General features: G+C 38.7%; 1 protein-coding gene across 1 annotated transcript in view; it reads right to left on the bottom strand.

Moving 5' to 3' along the window:
* Positions 1-26,608, bottom strand: part of MYO1B (myosin IB) — a 165,078-nt gene that overhangs the window by 47,782 nt on the left and 90,688 nt on the right. Inside the window, exons 6-12 of the mRNA XM_090281999.1 lie at positions 24,098-24,144; positions 18,432-18,495; positions 9,109-9,207; positions 7,791-7,894; positions 6,365-6,512; positions 5,983-6,101; positions 3-89 (exon numbers count right to left, since the gene is read on the bottom strand). Coding sequence (XP_090138125.1) covers positions 3-89; positions 5,983-6,101; positions 6,365-6,512; positions 7,791-7,894; positions 9,109-9,207; positions 18,432-18,495; positions 24,098-24,144 — 668 coding nt within the window. The remainder of the gene's footprint in view (positions 1-2; positions 90-5,982; positions 6,102-6,364; positions 6,513-7,790; positions 7,895-9,108; positions 9,208-18,431; positions 18,496-24,097; positions 24,145-26,608) is intronic.

Below are 26,608 nucleotides of genomic sequence, written 5' to 3'. Positions count from 1 at the left end.
ACCTTAATGCTTTCATTGATTCGATTTACCAACCATGAAAACAACCTGCTGTAGAGGTTTTTAGCCAGAGCATCACGGGCATAATAAGCCTATTAAAAAAAAAAAAAGAATAACTCAATACCCACAGCCACCACATGCTTAACTTCAATAAAATATTTTAAGCTCTTTCATTTCAAGTTTTTTCAGAGCCAGTATTCATTTTACTCATTCAAGCCAGTAAGAAAATTAGGCAAATTGTTTATACCCAGTTATACTTTTTCACATCTCAGGACACTAATTCTAAATATTGCAACAAAGCTTTCTCCCCAGGGACATGCACCTCAATGTTTTGGTCAGAGAAAAAAATCAGAGACAATTTAGAAGTCCAATGAAAGGGGAATAGTAAAATAATTAAATAAACACCCCTGAAAGGAAAGTCCCACAGTCATAGAATGATCATGATGAATATCAGGTAATGAACATGCTTATGTTATGTTCTGTGACACTAAAGAAACTGTATACCTAATACAATGACAACTATTTTTTTAAGCCACCACAAACAGGAAAGGAAATACATTAAAATGGCTTCATTCAATCTTTTGAACATCTTTTTAAGTCTTCTGTTATGAGCAGGATAATAACATGTGGTGGGACAATATGTTGTATAATAATTTTATTTGCTTATTTATTTATTCATCTATTTACTTATATGAAAGCTGTTCAGAGCTTATTGACAAAGAAGAGGTAGAAGACATGTATGTCTCTATGACCTTGACTGAGAAGTCAAAGATTGGAGAAAGTGGGGTTTGGTTAGAGAACGTAGCAGCCCTTAGAGTCACGCGTGCTGACTGTGTGATACCAGTGCTCCTGGGGAGGCCCAGGGAAGGGCGTGAGCAGCCTCAGGAGAGGAAAGCAGAGGGTCTGCTGGTTTGCCTCAACAGTCTCGCCCAACGTATGCAGTTCGCTGTATTTCGTAGGAAGTTGGGTACTACCATTAAAGGAAGCCATTATACTTTTATTTTGTGAAGAACACAATTTATTAGATTATATGGAAATTCTTTTTCCACATCGCTTCCTAATTGAAATGTAATGACTTTAATAATACAGTCACATCCCCGGCAACATATCACAGCTGAAAAAAGAGTGCCTTCTCCCTTCATCTCACATGTCTGTGCTAATCCCAAACCTTCCCCCTAAATCTCAGGCAGCTACTCCAATCTGAGTTAAAAATAATAAAATCTACCTAGAAGTTGGCATAAATAAACAAACAAACCCAACTGCACAAAGCTGTGGGTGTGGAGAGGGGGAGGGGGAAATTCCATAGCAGAAAATGCATGCAAAATGCTAAAACAGAGAAAAAAGCCTAAATTTAGACATACGCCTTTTTTCCAATCCCCTTATAGTTTTTACTTCCTTTTTTCTTTTATAATATTGGCATTCATTTATTTTTTCTGGTCTCAAACTTTTTTATTTTTCTATCACCATTCACTTCCCCTATACCTTTCTTCCACCTCCACCCATCCCTCTCCCAACCCCTGCAATCCCCACGCTGTTGTCCGTGTCCATGGGTCCTTTTTTCTTTTTGCTCAGTCCCTCCACCCCTAACCTACCCCCCACCCCTTAGCTGTCAGCCTGCTCTCTGTCTGTGAGTCTGTCTTTATTTTCCTTGTTAGTTCAGTTTGTTCGTTAGACTCCATGGATGAGTGAAATCATACGGAGTTTGTCCTTCTCTGACTGGCTTATCTCATTTAGCACAATGTTCTCCAGGTGCATCCATGCTGCTGAAAAGGGTAAATTTTTCTTAAAGAAGGTAATTTTAAGTACATAGAACAGTGACTGACACATATAAGTCTGTAAGATGTATTTATATTGCAATTTTTAATTTAATCTTCATTATATTTTGTTTCCATTACCATTTAGTCCCTTTGTGTCCCCCTGCCCCCACGGCAGTCACCAACTGCTGTCCACGTCCACGAGTCCTTGTTCCTTTTTGCTCAGTCCCTTCCTTCTCTAACCTCCCTCCCATGACTAGCTGTCATCTGCTCTTCATCTATGAGTCTGTCCCCATTTTCCTTATTAGTTCAGTTTGTTCAATTTTTGAAGTATCCTCTTCCTCTATTACTACCTAATGAGTCTATATAAGTATTTAATTCTCTTTTCTCCTTATAAATTCTAGTTGTCTTAAAAAACCACATAATCTCAGTATTATATATTTGTAAGCATATCCTTTTTCACTGTAATGCCATCCAGTTTTTTTAGGTTGTATGCTACCTGCTTCCAACAAACCACCAGTTTGATATGCAACTGAAGAGTGATAACTTATTCTGGTAAACTGTTTTTAATTAATCTTTTTTGCTTCCTTCAAGTAAATATCTATTCCAGAAGTCTCAAACTCAAATGCCTGAAGACAGTGCGTGACAGAAATGAACAGGAAGTAGTAGGATCAGCAGGGGCTGGAGAATGCATTCCAGGTTAAAGGCACTCAACTTCAAAATTCAAAAAGCAAACAATAAATAAATAAAACAAAATAAACGAAAAAAGGACCCTCTAGTCAAATAAAATGTGCCTGTTGAGCTACATCTGGCCCTGGTGGCTGCCCATGTGCTGACTGGGACTTCTTGAGTCTGATTCATGCCATGTAATCTCCATGTTAATATCCTCCAAAGTAAGTACGGGACTGTTACTCCCATTTAAGGATCGCTAGTTAGGTGAAACAAGGGAACACACCAAGTGTGCCGATTCTGTATCTCAGATTTTCACCCTGTATGAATAGACTATGCGTTTCTGCACCTGTGTGAAGTTCACTGAGGAATTCCCAGGTGGAACCTGCTGCAGAAGTGACCCACATCAGGAGTGGCCCAGGAGAGTACATGGGAGGCAAGGTGGAGATACAGAAATGCATGGACACAGGGCCACGCTCCAGAGCTTCCAGTGAAGTGGGGGAGATCAAAACAACATGAACAAAATGACCAAAGGGCAGTGCCACACTGCAGGAGAAAAAAAGTGGAGAGAAGGGAGAACCATGGGGCCACTGTGATCAAGGAGGGCTCCCAGGATGAGGTGGGCCATTTGGAAATGCAGAGGAAAGAGCAGGGACATGCAGGGTGTGGAATAAGCAAGAGCAAGGGCACCAGGTAAAAATAAATATGACATTTAGAGAACTAGCAGGGAATAAACTGAGATAAGCTGTGTAGGGTCCACTTACAGAAGGCCTTAGAAGTCAAGGAAAGAGCATGTGACAGAAGCTGAATGATAACACTGTCTTCGGTTTCCATTATTTCAATATTAATCCTCATATCTGGGGAGAGATCTAAATGCCTTGGGGAAAATGAGGCATGAGGTAATAAAGATGATAATGGGGCCCAAGAATTGAAACTATGAGGAAAAGTTAATAAAACAAATCACTTCTCACTGGAATCAAAAGCTTCTAGGCAACCAGATTGGTAGAAACAAATCCTCTGAACCCTACCAAGGTTAGGAAAAAAAAAAAAAAAAACTTGAATAAGGAGCTAAAAATCAAGGATCTCAAGCCAAATTCTTTTATGCCAAAGGTTAAAGGAACATAGGAAAGTTTTACACAGTGATGCAAGGTGACTCAAGCTTGGGCCTTGTTTCTGTAAAGAATGATGCAAAAGCAAGAGTAAAGCACACAATAAAAACAGATCAAAATATATCCATATATATTTCATATATGAGTATTTCTAAAGGGCTTTTTTAAGGAACAGGTTTATTTTTTTAAATCACATCACTGCATACCTAACAACACATACTCTGGCTATTGAAAACGTCTGAACTCAGCATGACCTTCAATAGAATGGTTCTTAAAGTGTGGTCCCTGGACCAGCAGCGTAGCATCACCTCTAAATTGTTAGAAAAGCAATTTCCTGTCCTACCCCAGACCTACTGAATCAACATGGCTTGCAAACGGTGTTTAACCAACCCTCCCGGTGACTCAGATGCACACCCAGGTTTGAGAACCATTGCTACAGATTCTCTGCTCTTTGACTCCAAACTTAACCTTTCCAGCCATATTGCTTTGAATTCTCTTCAAGTACCTAAAGCTATAACCAAGCTTGATCAATCCATTTCCTGATATGTACCCCAAACCTGGCTTTTCTCATTGTTTTCCTTTTGAAATGTCCTTTCGTCCCTCGTTTATACATCTCAATCCTTCACGACTGGTTCAGACACTATCCCCATGAAGTCTTCCTTAATCCCTTGCATCCTCACTTACGGTCTTACATGCAGACCTGTGCTGAGTAGGTGCTCAACACAACTTTCTCAAGTAGGTCATTCATGCTCTCACTCTGAATTAGTAAGGCTGAGTTGGGCAGACATGATGGCGGAAGCAGTAATTTAGAAAGGACACAACGGTTATGTAGAAAAGGATTGTTATCAACCAAACACATATATATAATTTACAGAGCATTTTCCACAGCCAAACAGCTCACCTAAAATAAGAAATAAACATCAAAAGAAAGCTAAAGCCATGTAGACATTCTTGGTTAGTAGAAAAGACTAGTTCGGAGCAGCAGAAGCAAAGACTAAATCCACTGTCTTACAGATGCTTAAGGCAGCTTACAAGGAGAAGAATACAGTGGAACAAAGTAGGTCTCGGTGGGAAAAGCCTCAATGAGTCCATTTAATTCTAGCCTAGATCAGCACTGACTGGTGGGAAATGTCTAAGCCACAGAACAGTTTACATTGAAAGGGGCTCTAGAGGCTGCCTGGATATGTTATGTATGTGAGCCTGCACCCATTCACCCACCCATTTAACCTGAGCCAAAGGGGAGAAGCAGTAAGAAGCTTAGACTTGCATCTTAGAAGGACTTCATTGGCCTCCCTGTGGCACAATAAGGAAAAGCAGGGAGGCCAATTTGGCTTTTGACCACAAGCTGGCTTCTCCCACTCTCTTCTCTAAATCAATAATGGCAATTCCTTTTTTCTAGTGGCTTGGGCCAAAAGTGTTGGGAGTCATCTTTGACACTTCTTTGTCTCATACCACATAGCAAGTCACCAGCAAATTTTACTGGCTCTACCTTCAACATATATCCAGATGTGACCCCTTCTCACTCCACTGCTAACAGCTGGCTCAAGCCACCTTTGTCTCTGGGTTGGCATACCACAGTGTTCCTCATGGCTCCGCGGCGCTATGAATTTAATGTTTGTGTGTCCCCGCCCCCAAATCTATGTTAAAGCCCTAATCCCCAATGTGATGGCGCTTGGAGGTGGGGCCTTCAGGAAGCAATTAGGTTTAGATGAGGTCATGAGGGTGAAGCTCCATGACAGGACTGGTGCCCTTAAGGGAACGAGACACCACAGTGCACGCCAGCTCATGCTCATCATTCTCTCTGCCATGTTAGAAAGATACAGCAAGAAGGTGGCCATCTGTGAACCAGGAAGAGGGCCCTGGCCAGGAGCTCATCCATGCTAGCCCCAGATCTCAAACTTCTAGCCTCCAGAACTATGAGAAATAGCGTTTTCTGTTTAACCCTCTGATCGATGGTATACCATTGTAGTAGTCCGAGTTGATTCAGACACCCTGCTTTTACTCCTCTTTCCTCTCCCCTCTACTATCCACATTGAAGCCAGAAAGAGACTTTGAAATATTAGGCAGATCATGCCACTTACACTCCAAAGTCTGTAATCATTTCCTACCTCTACCTTGTTTCGTCCCAACTTCCCCGTGCCCAGCACTATGACTCTCCCTTACTCTGCTCCACTTTTTCTCTTTGTGTCTTGCACTCACAACCTGCTGGCTTGCTATACAAACTTATGTTCTAGGTTTATTGCCTGTTATCTGGCTCTTCCTGCCAAAATTGTAAGCTCTATGAGGATAGGCGTCTCTATTTGTTTAGTTTACTGCTACGCACCCAGTACCTAGAATGAGGCATGGGATATAGTATATCAGTTAAGATAATAGCTTGCAAAATAAAATTTGCTTCCATTTATATAAAACTACCAAAAACTGTTTTAAAACACATTTCATTATGTTTCACCCACCTGCGCCACGTTCAGGGTAGTTGAAACTTTCTCCTGCTTGGCCTCAACTGTCCGGAAACTGAATGCGCGCTCTAGAACTGACTGATCAATGCCAGTCAACTCACAAATTTCTTTTAATTCTGTTGAGGAGAATGGGCACAAAAAGTGACTGCATATGTGCTGCTCACCATCATTTCCAAGGCTTCGGGTATTTTTTCTAAATCACATTTAAACCAAACAGTATAAAATGTATAAAATCAACACTTCAAACTTAGCTGTAATTATGCTCCCTGTCTCTAGAAAGCATTTTCAAACCAACCGAAAGCAAGTTTTACTTTCCAGATCAAAAACTGGGCAGACATTCAGAAAAGTTCACTAAACCATGAATTCTCCACTGACTTACCATTTTTGTCTTTGATTTTGCTTTCATCTAAACCATTCACTCGGGACTCAGGCTTGAACTCGATGTTCCCCAGCTTCAGCACCGCTGCTACCACCTCCAGGACAGCCTCGGCCTCGGGAGCCATGAAACCCACGATCTGCATGGCGTTCTGAGGGGAAAAAACACCTGATTTCGTTCTGGGGTTCTTTATGATTTTTTAAATAACTCATACAACAGGTTTGTCTCTGAAACAACAAAAACAATAATAAAAAGGCAATGTGTCCCAGAATAAGCTGATGTAGCACCCACGTGGGGCTTTAACTTGTTCAGCAGTTTCAAGCGGTGGTGCTGAGGTGAGGAGGGGCGTCAGGAGGAGGGAGCTGGAGCTGAGCCCTGGGTTCCCACCCCCAGTTTGAGTATTGCTAAAAACAAAACCAAACACAAAGTTTTCCTAACTCCCTACCAAAAAGCCTCCTCACTTATTTTACATATGAGAAAAACCGTGGTTTGCAAAAGTGAAGTTTGCAAACCTGACGCAAGGAACTATGCGTAACAAGGAACATTCCTGCAGTCACAGGTTTTTATTGAGTGCCAGTGGTGCGCCAGGCAAACTCATTACAGAGCTGGTCTAGAACTCAAGTCTCAAAAGTGTGTCCAGGAATCCACGGGCCTCCCACATCAGGATGTTCCCACAGTTTTAAAAAATGACATACTCTAAGAAATGGTCTCTTTTTGAGAATAGTTCAGCTTATTTGTTTGTCTGTTTATGACAAAGCAAGCCAGAATTTCAAACATATGCAAAAGTAGAGAGCAGAAAAAGAATCCCAAATTATTCTCACTCTCTCTTGAAGATCAACTGTTGCCAGTCTTACTGTATCTATAATCTGACCTCCTTCCCCACCCCCCTCACCACCACAGCTGTCTCATTTGAAAGTAAATATCAGTTACCATATCATGTCCTAACAGGAGTGATTTTCAAAGTGCCACATGAACAAAACATGGGCTATAAAAGAAAATAATTTTTCTAAATGTTAATCATTCTGGTGTATTCATAATTTTTCAAAAAACTGTATAAAAACCTACCTTTCTGTCTCAAAAATAGTTTTGACTTAATAATCCTAGCACATGTTAAGTCAAGTTTTCACACTTGAAAATCAACTATTCAGAATTTCAGTCCAACTTTAAGGGTCAAACACCAAAATAATATAACAAAGCTCTTTTTTATAAATAGTGAAATTGCATGCTTCACTATAAAGCATGGCCTTCACAAGATCGTATGATTTCTGAGCTAGTAAAAAGATAAAACTAATAAAAATAAAATAAATTCTTGTATAATTCTAAAACTTAAGGGAGCATGAGTTACATATTAAATAAAACTCACATTTGCTACCAATTGAGCAATAAAGTGCTATCCATTTTAAAGAATAATAAAAAGATTACATCTTACCCTAACGGTTCTGAAATTTGCTGCATCATCCACTCCATTAACTTTGGCAGAGTCCAGACTCAAGTAGTTATATCTGCTGAAATCCCGCTCGAGTTTAAGTTTATCTATTAAATCACACACACAAATTAAAAAGCTACTTCAATAACTCTAACCATCTGTAATAGCTCATTCCTTTATCCCTTCAGATAAAATGACTTTAATATTCTATATTAAATAAACAACAAAAATTGACGCCCAAATACCAATAATAGCATTTTTCTAAAATCACCTTTACCACTGTTGTTCATATTTCAACCTCTGCTTTCTTACACGTATTCTTATTGGGTAAGGCCCTTTCCATATTTTTAAAATATAAAATATCTTCGATGTACTGTTTCATTATAACACGATGTCTGCCTAGTGATTCCCCCAACATTGGACATTTGGATGCTCACCAGCTTATAATAATAAATAAATGGGCAGTGATAAATGTCTTCACAAAAAACGTTTTGGGGGTTCTTTTGAATTATTCCATTGGGAAATGTTTCCAAAAGTGGTGTGCCTAGAGGTTAGGCTCTGATCATTTTATGGCTTATTTTGGGTTGCTAATTAGTCCCCAAGGAAGAAGTCCTCACTTAGAAGTGACACCCACAAGCTCTAAGTAGATCAGTGCCTGACAACTCTGCCAGTTTTAGTTTTAGCCTTTTTAATAGCTTCCCCTAATGTATGTATAGTGAATACTTAACTTGTTTTAATCTCATTTGTTGATATGATTAGAGAGGATGATTTTTCCCCAGGTGGTGTTAACTTGCCAAAGCTCTTTTTGTCTGAACTATTTGTTTAAAACTTTCCATCACGTGGCTATTGCTATTGGATTCTATACTTATGCACTGATATCAATTCTCTAAAATATCCAAAGGTGTTATTTTTAACTCTACTATCAGTTGCAAATGTCTTCTCGCTATATTTAAATCTTCAATGAACAATTTTTAAAAATAATTGAACGCATCTACCGCTCCCTGCTAATTTCCTCTCTCCAAGTGGAATATTTATATTCTTCCCTTTTAGATTTTTACTTTATAATTAGCACCTCCCCCAATATGTAGCGCTTTTAGTAAACCATATGAGACAGAGGGCACAGTATCTGGTGAAGCACAGGGACATGCATCAAACAAATGCTGGGGCATAATCAAAGCAATCACACTGTGTTCTCCACTTCAGCCAGAGTCATGGAAAATTTTTAAGAAGGAAGGGGAAAAGCATATGGGATACTTTTAGAAAGAATGCTTTGGAAAATGCTATGACAGTTAAAAACTAATACACAGAGACAGGGACTTACTGAGGAGCTCTTCAGAGGCCCCAGAGAGCAGCTGATAGAACACATGGAAGTTTCTCTCACCCCTTGGCTGCTTAACAACTCGAGATTTCTCTAAAAGATCTAAAGAGAAAAAGAATCAAGTCATAGTGTATTATTAATTTTGCTCTTAAAGTCATAGTGGTTCTCTTTTTCCCCTTTCACTTTCTTTTTCCATTTTATATTAATAAAGTAATAACAGAAGCTACATTTTCAGCTCTACCTTCAGGAAGAAGCTCAACTCTAACTCAAATCAACAAATTAAACAAACCAGGGGCTTTTTAAACAGTGAATGTGCAAAACAAGTTCAACAATACATTCAACAACTGATTCAATACAATATAGTTTTATACTGATAGTCTCTTATTTTATATAATTTATGATGGCAAACTCTTTAAAATGTAGCATACAAATCAAATCAAGCAATGAAATGTAGCTTTACAAATCCATGAAATAATTATGATAATAAGTTAATATTTCTGAGATCTTATTGTGTGCTTTATAGACTTATCTCATTGAATCCTCCCAACCATTTTATAAGGTATTATTTAACAGATGAAAAAACTGACAGTTTTAGTGCAATTAGCAATCAGGCCATCTGATTCAAGTGCAGACCCCACCTTATACCCACATGCCCTGCTATCTGGGATAAGCGAAGCAGATTGCCTTGGTATCTTTAAGTCTTAGAAAATAAAAGTAGTTCTCATTTAATGGAACTCGGTGTTATTTGACAGTATATGCTCATTGATTCCAGATAATTTTTCATCCCATAAATTAGAAAGTTTTCAAACTTTCACCGAGAGAGAGAGAGAGAGAGAGAGAGAGAGAGAGAGAGAGAGAGAGAGAGCAGAGGGGAGAGGAAGGGAGTAAAGGAAGGGAGAAAAAGAAAGGATAAGGGAGAGGAGGAGAGGGGAGGAGAGGGAAAGGTAAGAACAAAAAAGAGGAGAGAAAGAAAAGAAAAGAAAGCCCAGCCCAGCAGTACACAGGGGATGGCAGAGAACAATAGCAGCGCATATCCTGCCTGGAGTCCTGCTTATCACTGACCAGTGATAGAAAAGCCAGTCTGGATTTTCCGGCAAGGGCCAAATTTAGTTATAAAATTCTGAATTAGTGATCCCATTACTGAGGACTAATTTTAGAGAACAAACACATTGGATTTCCAATCAGATTAAAATCTGAACGTTATCCCAAAAATGTATCAGGGAGAGGTGATGTGCAGTTTCTCTGGAAATAGTCATTGAACTCAATTTGCATTTCTGCAAGCCACACCAGCATCTGATGGGAGCCTAGGCCAAGTTCAAGCGGAGATGTGATGAATGCGAAGTCCTGGGGACTCCAAACACATGAGGTCATTGTGAGAATGAAGAGAATGAAGAGAGAGGTTGCAAGGAAACATAAAATTAAGCTGCCTGAAAGAGAACTAAAGAATGTAAATACAAGAATCATTCGGAACAGGATGCTGTGGAGTTTTTTTAATTTTCATCTCCAGTTCTCATTTGACCAGGATGACTGCCAATGCCCACAAATAATGAAGACCTCCTATTTAGCAAAAAGAAAGAAAACAGAAATTGAAAGCACATGTGAGGCAAAATTTAGAAAAGCAAGACTATGTAACATTCATCATCTCTAAGAATTAGCCATTTCCATCAATTAGCAGAACAGAAGACAGAATAAGCAGGTGAGGATAAAAATGTGGTATGATTTGACTCATCATGTGGTCCAGTGCTCATGGGTCCTAAGAGCACCAGCACAGTTTTAGAAGAACGAACCCATGGGGCATGGGCAGATTCTTCACTGAGAAGCTAATCCTTATAGAAAATTCCACAAGCCTAGAAGAAAGTAACTCAATTACATGAAAAATATAAACAAATGCTACAGTTCATTTCACCCATTCATGTACAAATTCCTTCAATCATCTCACTTACTGCTCACCCACTGTGTGCCAGGAACTATTTGGAAATAAGCCCAGCACTGACCGCAAACAAGAAGACCTTCCTCTTGGCCTATAAGGGTCCCTCGTGCTCACTGTAACTCCTGCCACCCAAGGAGGGGTGGGAGGAGGGCAGAGTGACCAGGTGGCCCTCACCTGTCAAAGCCCACAAAACCCAGGCTCTCTCTGTGGTGCTAAGAACCCTACCATGCTTCACAAGCATTAGCCCACCTAACAGTGACACCTTAAAAATAATGACAAACAATTGCTTGGCACCACTTATCCAATCATATTCTAACAAGTCAACTGTGGTATTTTAAGACACAAAATAATACCTTCAAAGCATGTGACAGGGCCACAATGTGCACCAACAACACACTGGCCAACCTGATGTTTGGCACTTCTTGAACAAATGCTCGTAGACAATGGAGGGTTTGGTAATGGCAATGGCTTTAAGATTCAGGAGATAAGAGCCACCAAGTTAAAGAATTTAAATATTCCCTTGTGCAGAGTTCGGAAAGGAATATTGGCTAAGGTACTTTTTGAACCACCCACGCTGCTATGATCAGTGATTACTGTCATATTCAAATAAGAAACAATGCACTGGGTGCTTAAAAGGAAGGGTACAAAGGGGAAGTAGAAAGGGAATTTTCACTGACCTTCCTCTGTGCATGTGGAGCTTTTCATTTCTTATCATACTCAACCCTGAATACTTCCTCTGAAGTTGGTTTTATAATCCCTAGTCTATTGATGAAAAAATGAGGCTCACGACCCATTGTTACTAAGCGATAGAGCCAGAATTCAATACTTCAGATAACTAAGGTATTGTGCTTATAATGCTCTTTATAATTTTCCAATGAAAAGAAAACAAACTCCATAAATACGTGAAAATGTGTACTTTACATAAGCTATATGACTTCCTCTAAGCAACTCAATCATAAAATGAGGAACCTTTTATCACAGAGCTGTTGAAGGTTTTTAGCACCTAAAATGCTTAGTCTGCTACTCCAGAGCCTATATCTTGATAATTTTTCTCAAAACTTACAAGCTTCTAGGTAGAAAAGCAATCGGGGAAAATGTCTGTCTGAAAATACTTCACTAATGAGTAACATCATTCCTTATTCTATTTTTTTTAATGTTCAGGCACCAGCGTAATCTAACAGCATGAAGCCATGTCAAAAAATTACTCCAAGTACAGAATAACAATTCACTATAAAGGAATTAAATCAAAGCAAAATGCTGGCACAACCTTCCCTTTTTCTTTAAATACTTCTGCCACCACTGATTGAGCCTCTGCTCAGTCTTATACAGAGGGATACAAGGCATGTCAAATATTTAGTAGAGGAAGGAGTATAAAAATCTTCACACATAGTTGTCCCTCCATATCTGTGGGGTATTGGTTCCAGGACCCCATAGATACCCAAATCCAGATGCTCACGTCCCTTATATAAAATGGTGTAATACAAAGCATACAGTCAGTCCCACAGATCAGTGAATTCCCAACGCTGAAATGAAAATACTGTTTTTGATCCGCGGTTGGTTGAGTCCATGGATGCAGAATCAGCGGATACAGAGGGTTGTATTCCAAAGCAGCCACATTCCCCTCAAGACATAAGTTCACGTTAAATTTGAAATAAATTTAAGTTTTAAAGGAAGAGATAAACCTATTAAACCATTCTAAAGAGGGAAAATGAATGAGCAGCAACAGAAAAAGTCTGGACTCAGCACTTCCCCACCCACCCTACCATGTCACTGCCATCTGACTATGTGTTCAGAGCCAGGCCATCTCAGGGGTTTTCTTAGTTTTGACTAATTAGCAGCTAGTCCACAACATATGCATTGCCTGTGTGTGTCATAGGACAACCTCCCCATGCAGGAGATATAAAAAAAGTAAAATGTCCATGTTTGCACCTGCTGAGAAGGGAGTCTTTTAATAGGCAAAGGAACAAAAGGACAAGTCAGGGTTTGGAAGGAAAAAATAAAACCCCATTAGTGTGAAATATATCAGTAAAGGATTAGATAATACAAAAAGTTTCTTTATTTTATTCATAATCTCCCTTCCTGAAAAAAAGAAATGGCCAAAGTTCTTGATTATAACTTTAGGAAGATCTCGCTTGTATGTAGAATCTAGTGAACAAAGTAAACTGACAAACAAAATGGAACCAGAGGCATGGATACATGGAACAGACTGACAGATCTCAGAACCGGGGCTGGATAAAAGAAAGTGAAGGGATTCACCAAAGAACATATATGCATAACCCATAGACACAGACAACAGTGTGGTGACGGCCAGAGGGAAGGGGGAGGCAGAGGCTGAGTGGAGGTGGGCAAAGGGGGGGAAATGGGGAACAGCTATAATAGCATCAACAATTTTTAAAAACTTTACCTTTAATCTTTCCATAGTTTAATTATTTGATGTAGACTTAAAAATGTGAAATTATTCTTATGCCTAAGTACGATCATAAGTAAAAGAATAGATTCAAATGAACATACACTCCAGAGTATACCTTGAGATAAAAGTGATTTAATCATCATTATTATGGTACCATAATATAATTGATTTATCTTGATACTACTGGTATTTATTATAAATAAAAAGTTATCTATCTAGCTAAAAAAAAAAAAAAAACACTTAAGGAAGAATCGGCATTGTCTTTGTCTTGCCAAGCAAAACCAGAATGACAGTGAACGCTGTGGTGGGAACACTGACTGCCCTCGGACTCCCGTGCTCCTCTGCCCTTACTCCAAGATAAACATGATGGAAAATAGTGTTTGAGTGGCATTTAGACTCCCCCAGTTGACTTACACCCCTTCATTAAAGCAAAATGATACACTTAGCAATAATCATGGGCCTACCATCTAAGGAACTACAATTTATCTCCCTTTGTCTCTGTTGCCTGGGATAATCATCCCTAAAGAAAAAGTGTGAAATAACCCGTGAGTTACTGGGCATAACTGATGGTAGGTTCAGTCGAGAACTCTCTCGAGGAATTTATGTTTGCTCACATTTGGGGATAGATATTGTAAAATGAACTCTATACTTTTCTGAGAGTAGACAACATAACCCTCAAGATGGACAATTAAGCAGTTTCACTAATGACAGATTTTAAAGTAAAGAAAATGGGACAAATGTCTTCTTACAAACCGTTCACTGAGCATGTGAATCACAGTAAAAGAATGCAGATGTGCACGCCCACCACAGGGCTCCCTCACGGCCCAGATCTCAGGCAGATCCCATCTCTCAGCAGGTTACCCGCACAGAGAGATCTAAACCAGCCAGCATGCCATGGCATTACAATCTTCCCTTCCCTCCACCTCCAGAGCAGGACTCATGGTGGTGATCATTTACCAAAATACACAAATATTGAATCATTATGTTGTACACCTAACTAATATAATGTTGCATGTCAATTATACCTCAAAAAAATTTTTCAATCCAGATAAAATTATCCAATAAAACAGAAGCCTTACTTCTCAATTAATTTTTCTATGTCATAGCTGTAGTTATGGTACATTATGTCCTTGTGTGGTCATTAATTAATTCAAAAATATAAGGCATCAGACACTATTTTTGTTGCTGTCATTCAACAATAAACCAAACAAAAAAGTCTCTGTTCTAACTGGGCATATATTTGCCTGGGGGCTAGAAACAATACATAAGTATATAACAATAATAAAAAAGCAAACATTTATTGAGTGCTCACTATGTGCCAGGCACTGTTAAAAGTACTTTAGATGTTAACAAATAATTTACACCTCAACACAACCCTATGAGATCAGTAATATTATTATCCCATTTCAAAGATGAATTAAATAACTTCCTATTTTTGGTTCGATGTTGGAAACCACATGAAAAACCAGTAAGAGCTGTACAAGTAAGCTCATGGATATGCCCCCAATAACAAAGAAGAAAAAGGTGGGTCTGCCAATATTTAACCAATTCCATCTTTATCTCCAGCATCTACTGAGCATCTGCTGTGTGTCAGGGATTCCACTAGGCTCTTGGGATACTACCCTGAACAGGACAGCCATAGCTCCTGTCCCTACAATTTGTGCAGGTACATGCATACCGGAAATCATGAGGCTTTTTCAGAGCATATACAAGCACTCTGTGCTATTCTCCTTTTAGGAGATAAAAGCCCTTGAAACTCGTAGCACATTTTCTGCTGTCTAAATTTGCCCTCAAGTGGCACAGCTATAAAAAAGTGCTGTGACTATTAATACAAGCATCAGGTTTCTACAAGTTTCTAGTGTATAATACTAGATCCAAAATACTCAAATACAATGAATACAATTCATGAGACCAACAAGCAGTAACATAGTAGGAGAAATATTACCTCACATCAACCAAACATTTGGATGTGCTTCCATATTTTATCTTCTCAAATAAAGTAAATGTTTGCCATTTTCTATTTTTCAAACACCTCTGTCCTAATGGTACTACCTTCAGAGATATTATTAGCCTTCAAGTGAGCTCAAGACAAGTTTTACAGTACACCTCTTTTAGAAAAAGAGTAACTTACTGGGCTTTCTTTTCTACTTTCTGGTTACACAACTGGTTCAAGTGATCTTGTGCCTTTTTCAGGGTAATAATTATAGCCAACAATCTGTACTTTACTAGGCGACTGCTGGAAAAGAAGGCAAAATATACTCCCTACAAAATGGCAACTCTTGACTTCTTTTCAAGGTTACAAGGAGCTAAGTTTGGAGAGAACAAGAGTGGTTCTACCCATTGCTTTACACTCCCTCCCTTAAGTTGGCAGACTGCAACTCCCAGTGACCACCTCTGAGTCAGTCCTCTATCTATGCAGAGTGAAATTTCCTGCTCTCACCACTAATGTATTCCTTTCCTCTCCAAAGCAAAGGACACTCTAAAATCCCAGGGTGTTCCCGCTACCTCAAATTTCAATATAACTTCATTGTGGGAATAAGTAGTAACAAACATCATATGAAATTCATTCAAGATAATACAGTTGTCTTAACTGGAAAAGAACGGAGTGTTTAATATTTATTCTCCATGGATACCATAAGAATTAGAGGGCAAGAAGGCATTTCTGTTTGGAGCTGAAACTTCAAAATATAAAGCCGATGTTATTTTCTAATACTTATAATAAAGTAATCCTTAAATATTTTCCTAGAGTCCTCAAAAGTAATATTGAATCAATCATTTCAGAATGTTTAGATATAAGTCTTTTAATGAAAACAGTAAATTTGCCCTCATTTTAAAAATAGTGTGTTACTACATTAACAACTACCGTTAATTTGCATTACACAAAGTAAATGCTAAAAATGTATAAATATCTTTCAGAATAAAAATTAATCATGCCTTAAAATGGTGGTCTTAAAACCAGGGCAGGCCATTTCCTGCACAGCTCTCAATACTGCACACACTGTGAAGGAGCTTTTCTGAGAAGCTTGGCAGACTTAGAACCCTCTGACTTTGGCATCAGATGTGGTCTGCAGAAGTACTTTTGCTTCCCTGTTTGACACATAAAACCATTTAACCTAAGTAGCACCATCTTAGCCAATTTCATTTTGTATTAAAACTTACTGTTGAAGATGTTTCTCTTGTAACTATACATTTTTGCAAATATGGATAATCCAATTTCATGGCACATAAACTGTATAGTCAGGCAAACTAAAATGGAAAATCAAACTATTTAAACACTACAAAATGGTGGAAATGGGAAGAACCATAAAATTTATTCAATTCAATCCCATTGATTCAAAGATGAGGTAACTTGAGCCCTAGAAGGTTATTCTATGAACAGTGATTTAAATTTTTATTTATTTATTTATATTTTTAATTTTTATTTTTTTATTTTATTTTTTTTTAATTTTTGGTTTTTCAATTACAGTTGTCCCATTTTTCCCCCATTTCTCTCCCCCACCCAGCCCACCCCACCTCCCGCAACCATATCCCTCCCTGTTGTCCGTATCCATGAGTCATTTATACACGTTCCTTGACTAAACCCCTCCCTTACTTATCCCCCTCTCTCCCTCCCCCTAAATTTTTATTTTTTACAGCAGCTGCATAGTTTGCCCAAATTACTTAAAACACTAACTTTCAAGTGTCATTTCTCTGATGCTAGAGCTCGTCAGGAAGATGTCAGGGGCCACCTCAGGACCCAGGGGTTCAGTAACCCATCTCCTATTCATCCAGATCAGACCTGTTTCATACGCAGGGTTCAGCATAAAAGTTCATCTGAAGAAGGAATGCCACCACTCTAAGAAATCTAATGAGCACTGCTTTGAATACCTAAGTCAATATGTCATTTCCCCCCCCAAATCTAAACTTAGATTATTTTCATTCTAGTAATCCTAGTAGCATCATAGGGTGGTGAGGAGAAAGAGGCAGTGGGAGGTTCAACAGTGTGACCCTCAAAAAAAAAAAAAAAAAAAAGATTTCAAGAGGAAAACCAGGCCATGGCTCCAATAGGAGGCGCCCAAACTAATTGATTACAAACTCAACATGAACTGCAGCTACAATGCACTGATGGCAGGGCCGTCCATATTTATAACAGATACTGACCATTACGACCACTTTACAAAACTCTGGACCTGGGGTTGTTAAGCAAACCTTACCTGACATTGTTTGTTTTTCACCTTTAACAAATTATTCACTTCCACAATTACAAATCATGACTAAAGGAGGCAAATAAATCTGTATTTCTACCTCATGGGTCTATCACATTTCATTGATTTAAATAAATGGGAAGCCAAAAATTTCTCACAATAAAACCTGAAGTACACGTCGGCCTGCGAGCCAAGTGTCGCTGGTTTGATTCCCAGTCAGGGCACATTACTAGGTTGCACGTCAGGTCCCCAGTTGGGGGCGTGAGTGAGAGGCAACCACACAGTGATGTTTCTCTCCCTCTCTTTCTCCTTTCCTATCTCTCTAAAAATAAAATAAACAAATAAATAAATAAATTATTTGGAAAAATAAAAACCCTGAAGTACAGGTCCACTCATTATGTTAGAGAAATACTATCCAAAGTATCTTATTTATTAAATTAAAATCAGCTATTTATATTACATTTTTAATCATAAAATAATTTTGTTGGAGAAAATAAGCACTGGAGGATTTTTTTATTACTGAATTGGCTTAAAGATCTATAGTATATAAAATACAGTTGGACTAATATTATTCTTTAGCAGACTCCTAAAAAGTTTTTCAAAGGTAAAGATTACATATTCTTTAAAAAAGATTTAGAAATTATATAAGATAACCTGAAACACATAGGTTAAAAGTCTAAGTAGCATAAGAAAACATATCCTTACACCCATCTCTTAAAGACCCAAGTATCTAAAATATTCTATTATAAATACATGTTTATTATTCTGAACTTCTTTAAAAGGATTCAAGTAAGATACTCACAGTTACTAATCACTCCTCCCAGAGGGTCACCTTTAAAATCAAATTCAATATCCATATATTTGCCCTGCAAAGAAAGACTTTATGAATTTTTAAGATCATCTCAAAATATTGTCAGCATATCTTTTTAGAGAATGGTGTAAGTGTAAGCTCTTTACACATTTGTTTAGATGTAATTAAGAAAGGCACCATTTATGTAACCACGGTGCATAACAATATGCCTCCACGAATAATTCATATTAAATATCCCATTAGCTCAAAACTAACATATCCCACTGCCAATTCAAGAACACATCTTCTCAGCCATCATGTAAATTTTCCATTTCAGATATGTTTCAAATTCTGAAGGGTGTGTGTATTCAATTCAACAATAAAACTGAGGCATATAAGTATTCTTTGTATGTGCATTAGTTGGAAAGATAAATTATTTCATTTTTATAAGCAAAATATGTCTAAGCCATGACTAGAAACTCCAAACACTCTGGACAGTGGAACACTTAAAGTATTGTTTTTATATCTACTCAAATCAAATACATGATTATGTGGTGTGACCAGCTCAGAATCCAAAACTGCTCAGTATTACTCTCTCAGGCTTTGATCTACATTACACAGTAATATATAACCAGGTTCCTATTACACTTTATAGATGGTATATTAAACACAGAGAAGCACAAATGGAGTTTCATACTGTAACTTTTAAAGAATTGGTCTATATTTGTCTAGTTAAAAGAGTAACAAGTATAATAGAATAGTCCTGACAGCTGTTTTCTGTTTGGAAAAGGGAATGTTGATCTAAGAAGTAGTCTTTGGTTTTGTTTCATGTTCTACTTTAGTAATAGTCAGAGAGATGGTTTGTAGATAATTATCCCAAAGAATTAGTTAAACTCTTTTTTATTTTCAAAATAATGGTGAGAGAGAAGAAGCAGAATCGCATGGCACTCAGTCTACAATGCAATTCATGAATTTTTATTAGCTCATGCATGCTCTCCTGCCTTCTCCTTCTTCATCATCATGGGTCATCTGCCCTTTGTCTTTCCTAAGTATTCATTAGGTAAAGGTCCATAAACCACCTCCTAGATAAGAGGGTAGTCACAAGGGAAACCAAGGCACAGCGGCTCCTGCCCTTTAACATCTACAGTCTGGGGAAACATCCTACAGCAGGTCAAGGTGCTATGCACAAAGGAAAGGGACAAAGGGAGAGCAGGCAAGGAGTGGGCAGAACAGGAAGGAGCAGGTGTAAGAACTGGCATCTTGAGAATGGTGAGGGAAGCTGGAGCACATCATGACACGGAGATGTTCTCCTGACAGCCAAGTCAAGTCATTAAAGGTCGCTAAACAAGGATGCCATGGTCAGACTTGCATTTTTACATGATTACTCTGGCTAGTGTGGAATGGACCAGGAAGAAGCAAGACCAGATGTAGCTGATAGGAGATGGCAGGAATCGGGGGAGAAATTTTGATGGCTTTAAGCAGGAGTACCAAAAGGGAAAAGAAAACGGAGCAGAGAGGTACCCAGAGGGTCACAACGACAGGTCTGGTTGGGGGTACGTACAAGTTAAGAGAGTAGGGGGACAAGGATTAAAAAGTCCAGGATTGTCTCCCAGGCCTCTGAGGGGATAGTGATGCTCTCCATGACGGTGGGGGACAACGCAGGCGAGGCAGTTGCAGAGGGAGGGAGAAAAGGGCAGCTTCACAAGACAGTGAGAGGTTGACCATATGAGAATGGAGGATTTTGATGGAAGGTGGTTCCTGGGCATAGGAAGCAACAGGTTCCAGAGCACAGGTGGAGGGATTAGGATCAGAGTGAGACAGGACTTGAAAATCTCCCAGAGTGACAGGAGGCTGTGTATGTAGGTATGGGGACGGGTGAGGTATTAAGGTTGAGGGCTTGGATGATGATGAGAAGGACGAAGATGGTGATGATAAAGATTTCTGTGAAGTAGGCATAATATCATCAGCCTAGAGTAAGGTTAGGAGGTTTGACAAAGGTAGAATAAACACTGTAGAAAACGAAAAAGGAAGCCAACCAGAGATAAACTCTTGGACAGCACCGAGAATCCCATTGATAATGGTACGGCAGTCTTCCCACCCAGCCCTATCCTGATTACAGCCAAAAGCTTCATTCTGATCATGTCACTAGTCTACTCAGAAATAACCAGTGGCTTCCCATAGCCCGCAAATTAAAGTCCAAGACCTTGAATCTGACACTCTTAAGCCCTCCAGTTGAGGCCTTAAGCCATCCTTCCAGCCCTTCAGCCCACGGCTCCTTACAGAACCTCTGGTGCAGCCACCAACTCTGACAGATGCAGGCCCGTTCGAGTGTGCTCCTCAGCTTCCTTGTGCTGTCTGCCAGCTCCGCCCGCTGCCCACTCGACTTTGGCACATTTAAATCTACAGGCCCCCACAGGACAGTCCGCGGCCCCAGACTCCTCCAGCTTCTCTATTCTGACCTTCGTAAAACTTAATCTGTATCTTTCCTGTGGAACTTACTACTTTCTCTGTTATCTTTTGATTACTTTTAGACATGTCCATTTTTCTGACTAGTCTATAAGCTTCTTAAAAAGAGGTATGTATTCATTAATAAATGTTTTCTGAGTGTGGCACCAGGCTCTGTTCTAAGCACTGAGGCCACCACAGTGAACAAGACTGAGGTATTTGCTCCCATGGCTCCTACTCTCTGAGGTCAATGGTCACATAAACAGGGGAAGTGCAGAAATAATTACAGAGACTAATGAATGCCTGAGAAAAATAAAATCAGGGTGAAGTCAGAGTCTAAAAAAAGACATCATGGAAGTGACATTTTAGGTGAATGATACAAGACACTGGCCGTGCAAAGATCTGAGGACAGAGTGTGGGTAACTGCAAAGCCTAAGTGCCGAGTACGCCCGCCGGTCACAAGGCCTGTGTGCCGAGGCTGAGGGGGGATAGGCAAGGGCAGAGCAGGCCCCACCCAGCTCAGGCTGGGCCTCCCAGGGGCCAGGGGGAGCCACCACCGAGGGCTTTCAGCAGGGCAGTGATGGCACTGAAATTTGCAAAGACCACTATAGCTATGGTGGAGAAACGACAGTAGGCTACAAGAGGGGATACAGGGAGATCAAGGTTTAATTGTGTTTTTAAAAAACAGACGTTTTAAACAAATGAATAAATTGTGTGCGCTTTTCATTCCTACTGAATGAGAGGTTTGGTAATGAAATTTTCCCAACCCAACAGGTTCTCTCCTACACTTTCCAGAGATTGGTTGGCTCTCTGCACATAGCAGATGCTCAACAAACTACTCTCTCCCCTCCCCTGAAATCTCTTGGTTGAAAGCAATAATTTCCAAAGCCTTAAAATGACTTTTTTTCAAAAATAGCAGGTCTCTTTCTTAATAGAAGCTCAAACTAGAAATGCTGGGGAGAGGGGGACACTGTAAGGCACTTCCATGGAAACACTGGTCTAAAATGTCAGCTACAATGAGCGCGCCTAACTCATCATATGGTCTATAAGATATCTCTGTGAAGAAATCAGGAAGTTCATTCTGGGTTAACTCATCAAACACTGTCAAAGAAAATGCAATTTCCACGGAGTCACAAACCTCTTTTATATATAGTAGTAACGTTAAACACAGTAGAGTCCTACTATAAAATTATATCGTGGATTTGAGTATATTACCAGTCAAGTCAGAGACCACAAAGCAGAAAAATGACTAAAAACTGGGCATGAAATGATTTAGCCTATAATCCAGTATTAACCTCATATCCTAATACCACTGTTACAATAGGATTTCTCTGAAGTTACTTAATAAGCCAAATCAACTGTCAAGACTTTCAAGAGATTTCAAATGTCATGAAGTACTGGGTTGGCCAAAAAGTTCGTTTAGTTTTTTTCCCATACGATGGCTCTAGTAGTACTTAGTTATCTTTAACTTCATTTGAAAAAATTTTGTTAGATTGTAATGTGACAGCTGCCATATCAGCCTGTATTTAAAAAAAAACTTTTCAAAATTGGTGAATTTTTGTGTAGCCATTTTAACGTTGAAAATGGAAGAAAATACGCAACATTTTCAGTGTCTTATACTTTATTTCAAGAAAGGTAAAAACGCAACTGAAACACAAAAAGTGATTTGTGCAGCATGTGGAGAAGATGCTGTGACTAATCAAACATGTCAAAAGTGGTTTGCGAAGTTTCTTGGTACTATTGACATTGTGGCCAAATAATTCTTTGCTGTGGAGCTGTCTTATGCATTAGAAGATGTTAGCAGTTCCCTTGGTCTCTACCCACTAGAAGCCAATAGCGTGAGATATTCAACACACTCAGAATATTCAAATCAATAAAGTTATTAGTGGAAATGAAAAACGTGTTTTATTTTATGGAAAAAACTAAACAGACTTTTTGGCCAACCTAATACTAACAACTCAAAGCCATATAATTTTCTCAATTTTTATGTTCTATAGACTAAATATATTTGCAAATATATTTTTGTAAAGTGTGTGTGTGTGTGTGTGTGTGTGATTTGCAAAGAGCAAAAATAAAATCTCCATAAAGAAGTTTGATCTATTGGAATTACTTCTATCTGCACACACTTTGCTTCTAATTCTGTTTATGTAATGAGATTAGCCATGTTGCCACAACAGGAAAAGGCAAGGCTCAAATCAGTTAGAACTGACAGAGCTAATCCAATGGAAAAAACTCACAGCCTTGGAATTAGGAACCTTCCACTTCCAAGCTATCAAAACTATTTCCACTGGAGGCCATTCCCTTGCCTTAAGCACTAGATAACTCTAATAAGGAAAAACCAAAAGAAGCTAAGAGAAGAATGGGAGAGGCAGGGTAGTAAGGGTCTGCAGAGAGGCATAAAAGATCATCAAAAATGGTCCCAAGTAATAATGTATGAGAAAGAGCTTATGAAGTAAATGACTTTTCATTATAAAATTTATGAAATTGGTTAAACTATAGAAAAAAAGGAACCAATTTCAAAAGCCTACCATCACACTCAGCACAGTTCCCCTGCTGCCTCCAGGCAGAGTCTGTGCTATACAAACCAGAGGCAGGAGGGACACAGCACAGCTGGAGATTCCTGTGGGCAGATGTGCAGAGTCATGCTGGAGAGTGATGGGAGATGAGGCTGGAAAGGTTTCTTTTGGCAGAATTAGCATTTTCCAACTCAACCAAACTCAAAACAACAATTAGCTTCAGTTTTTACTATTCAGTCCTCTCTCCCTACCGCCATTAGCGGGCAATCCTAATGACTTTATCTCTCTCAAGTTCTAGAATATACCTCCACTTTTGGCACCACTGAATAAAGGACAAGACCTGTAGAGTGTACAAACTTGACAACGCAGCTATCCTTCCTTTACTTAATTTCTGATTCTTAATTACGATTTCCAAATACCAAAACTCAGATAAGTAAGGAGTTATTCTAAATAGCCTCATTTAAATTGCTCATGAAATTTTATGATAGATGATGAGAAAACATTTTTAAAAAAAAACAAAACTTGTCGCTCCAAGAATTAAAAAAGGAAAATTACAGAAAGCAAAAAATAGGTCATGTAAAACTCTCAGAGTCTTAATAGCAATGGTGTTCTTATTTTTAAAATGGATGTATTAAGAAATGTTAAACATCTACTGGTTGTTTAAACATACATGAGCTAAATATTAGTGTTAACACTTATGCTTATACAAATACTTACAAATCTAGAGGAGTTGTCATTCCTTACAGTCTTGGCATTTCCAAAAGCTAGTAAGAAAGAAATTTGATGCATGGTTAAAATTGACAGGAAATAATTACAAGCAGGAAAATAATTTCAAGCAGAAATATAAAGAAAATATAATATTTGAAATTTACAAATCCTAGGAAATACAACTTATAGCAATGACATTTCTGTCTAAAATTTCCACAGAAGCATACTTAACAAAAGTAAACCAAAGCATCTATGTCTTATTATAAGTTCACAGAAAAAGAGAGCCATTCCTATGACTCATGGAATATTTTTCAAGTATTACCGTAAACTTAATCCTGTTTGATTCAGGACCTTTTAACTGCTTGACAGTAGTCAATTAAAATGGCAAGCGAGCAAGGCTTCTATGCTCTTCCACCATTATCATCAGTGAATGAGGTTATTTCAGAGGTAACTACTAATTAGTATTACTAAAAGTTTTGTGGAACTTGATGAGGCTTCCAAATAAAATAAGGCCAGAGAATCTTTAAATCATTTAAATTATTTTAAATAAAGCTATTTAAAATGTGATTAAATATATAACAGAAAGAGTAAGAGATTTGAAAACTAACATCATTTCCAATAGGCTAAACATGCTACCCAGTTTCATTAGTTTATGTCCATCAGACCTAAGGGAAACTTTCTAGAATATAAAGAAAACCAAATTGGCCCATGATTCAAAATCCAGTCTCCACTGCTGAAGAGCCAGGATCTCCCACAGGATCCCCTTGTAAATGAGGGGACGTAAGAACCACAGGTTGATGGTACCCAGGCACAGTGTTCCTATTTAACACAGGTAGTTCAAAATGTCATAAGGTAAAAGAATTGCTTCACTAAGCTTGTGCACAAGATAGGGGCAAATTAATCTGGGCCATGGTGGCCAAGGATTAAGTAGAATAAATAGAGGGTATCCCTGTTTGATGCTTTGGAAGCCCAGTACATCTCAAAACTGAATGTGCAAACCAATGGCCTAGGGATCTTGCTAAGGTGCAGAGTCTGGTTCAGTGGGTCTAGAGATGCCCAAGAAATTCTGCGTTTCTGCCAATCCCCAAGGCTGTTTTATGGGATCCATGGCCCACACTGCAGCTAGCAAGGACTGACGACACAACGATGTGGTGAACAGAAATGAATCTTTAGATTAAGAGGCCAGGCATCAAATCCCTTGGAAGCCTCTATAACGTCATTAAATTAAATGGAAAGAACGTTAGAGGAGAAAGAACTCACATGATAACTAAGGGTTAAAAGTGGTCCAAGTTTCGAAAGCAATCACCAGACCAGGTGCAGAAATGTGTATTTAAGTTGAAGTTCACTTTGGATATTCGGTAGCCAAGCCTGGTGTGCTATACTTCACAATAGCTGGGTTTTTTGTTTTTTTCTTTTTTTAATGTTTTTCATTTAAAAAAATAATAAATGGCTCCTCCTCAGTGAAGACAAAATTTACAAAGTTAACAAACGGAAAGTTTCTTGTATCAGAGATGCTGCTTGGAATGGGTATGGTTTGGTAATTACCTGACACCAAATTCTCTCTTGCATACAAAATAAACTGAGATGCTATATTCAATGAGGAAACCTGCACACCAGAAATATTCAAAAAGGATGCTTGCTGAAGAAGTTCACATTTTGATCCCACATCCAGCATCAGCTAAGAGGCTTTAATAAATGCAGTCTTGAGAATGGAGATTGTTGACCTAGTTATCATTAAGACCATGACATTTTTGTGTGTTTTCACAGACTAGTCCTTCCTGGTGGGTGTAAACATGTAGGGGTGCCAAATTAACTAACTTGCACAGCCCTCAAGATAAAAGATAGTTTGTTGTGTCTTGAAGGTCAAGGGCAAGTGAAGGAATTGCTTCAAAAAAACTTTATTCAGGGCACCATTCGCAAGCCATAAACCATCTTTTCATCAAGCAAATCTGAGTTGCACATTACTAGCTCTAAATACTAAAGACTTTCATTGTCAGCCACAGAAGCAAAAAACAAGTGCTCCATTATAGAACACTTGAGACACATTCCTCAATTGTTTTTTTAAGTTCATTGTTCTAAATGTTCATTTACAGTAGCAGCTCCAGTTAAAAAATAAAGCATTCCCATAAAAGATAATGCATGCCCACAGTAGACATTTCTTCCATTTCCTGCACTGGGGCCCAGCTTCAAATACCATCGAATAAAGGGCCAGATTCTAATCCCAGATGCAAACTACAGCATTCCACAGTGCTTCTCCTTTTGATCACAGCATTCTTAAAATAAACACATGCAGAAATACAACACATGGCTAGCACTCTAACTTAAAAGTAAAAGACAGTAAACAAAAAGTCAGATACTGGAATAAAATGAAGACAGAGCACGTTCTATAACAGCTTAATAGCTTTTCTATGTGTGAAGGTCCTGAGGGAAAGAAAGATCAATAACAATATAATAGATGTTTCAGTCTTTGCTTTTCACAGAGTTAAAGTATTTTTGTGACTCTTATCCCCCTATTTGGGG

This window comes from Furipterus horrens, unplaced genomic scaffold (assembly GCF_987537825.1).
Source record: "Furipterus horrens unplaced genomic scaffold, mFurHor1.1.pri manual_scaffold_1, whole genome shotgun sequence".
Lineage (NCBI taxonomy): Eukaryota > Metazoa > Chordata > Mammalia > Chiroptera > Furipteridae > Furipterus > Furipterus horrens.
Note: the sequence above shows the minus strand (reverse complement) of the source record. Positions and strands in the feature narration are given on the sequence as shown.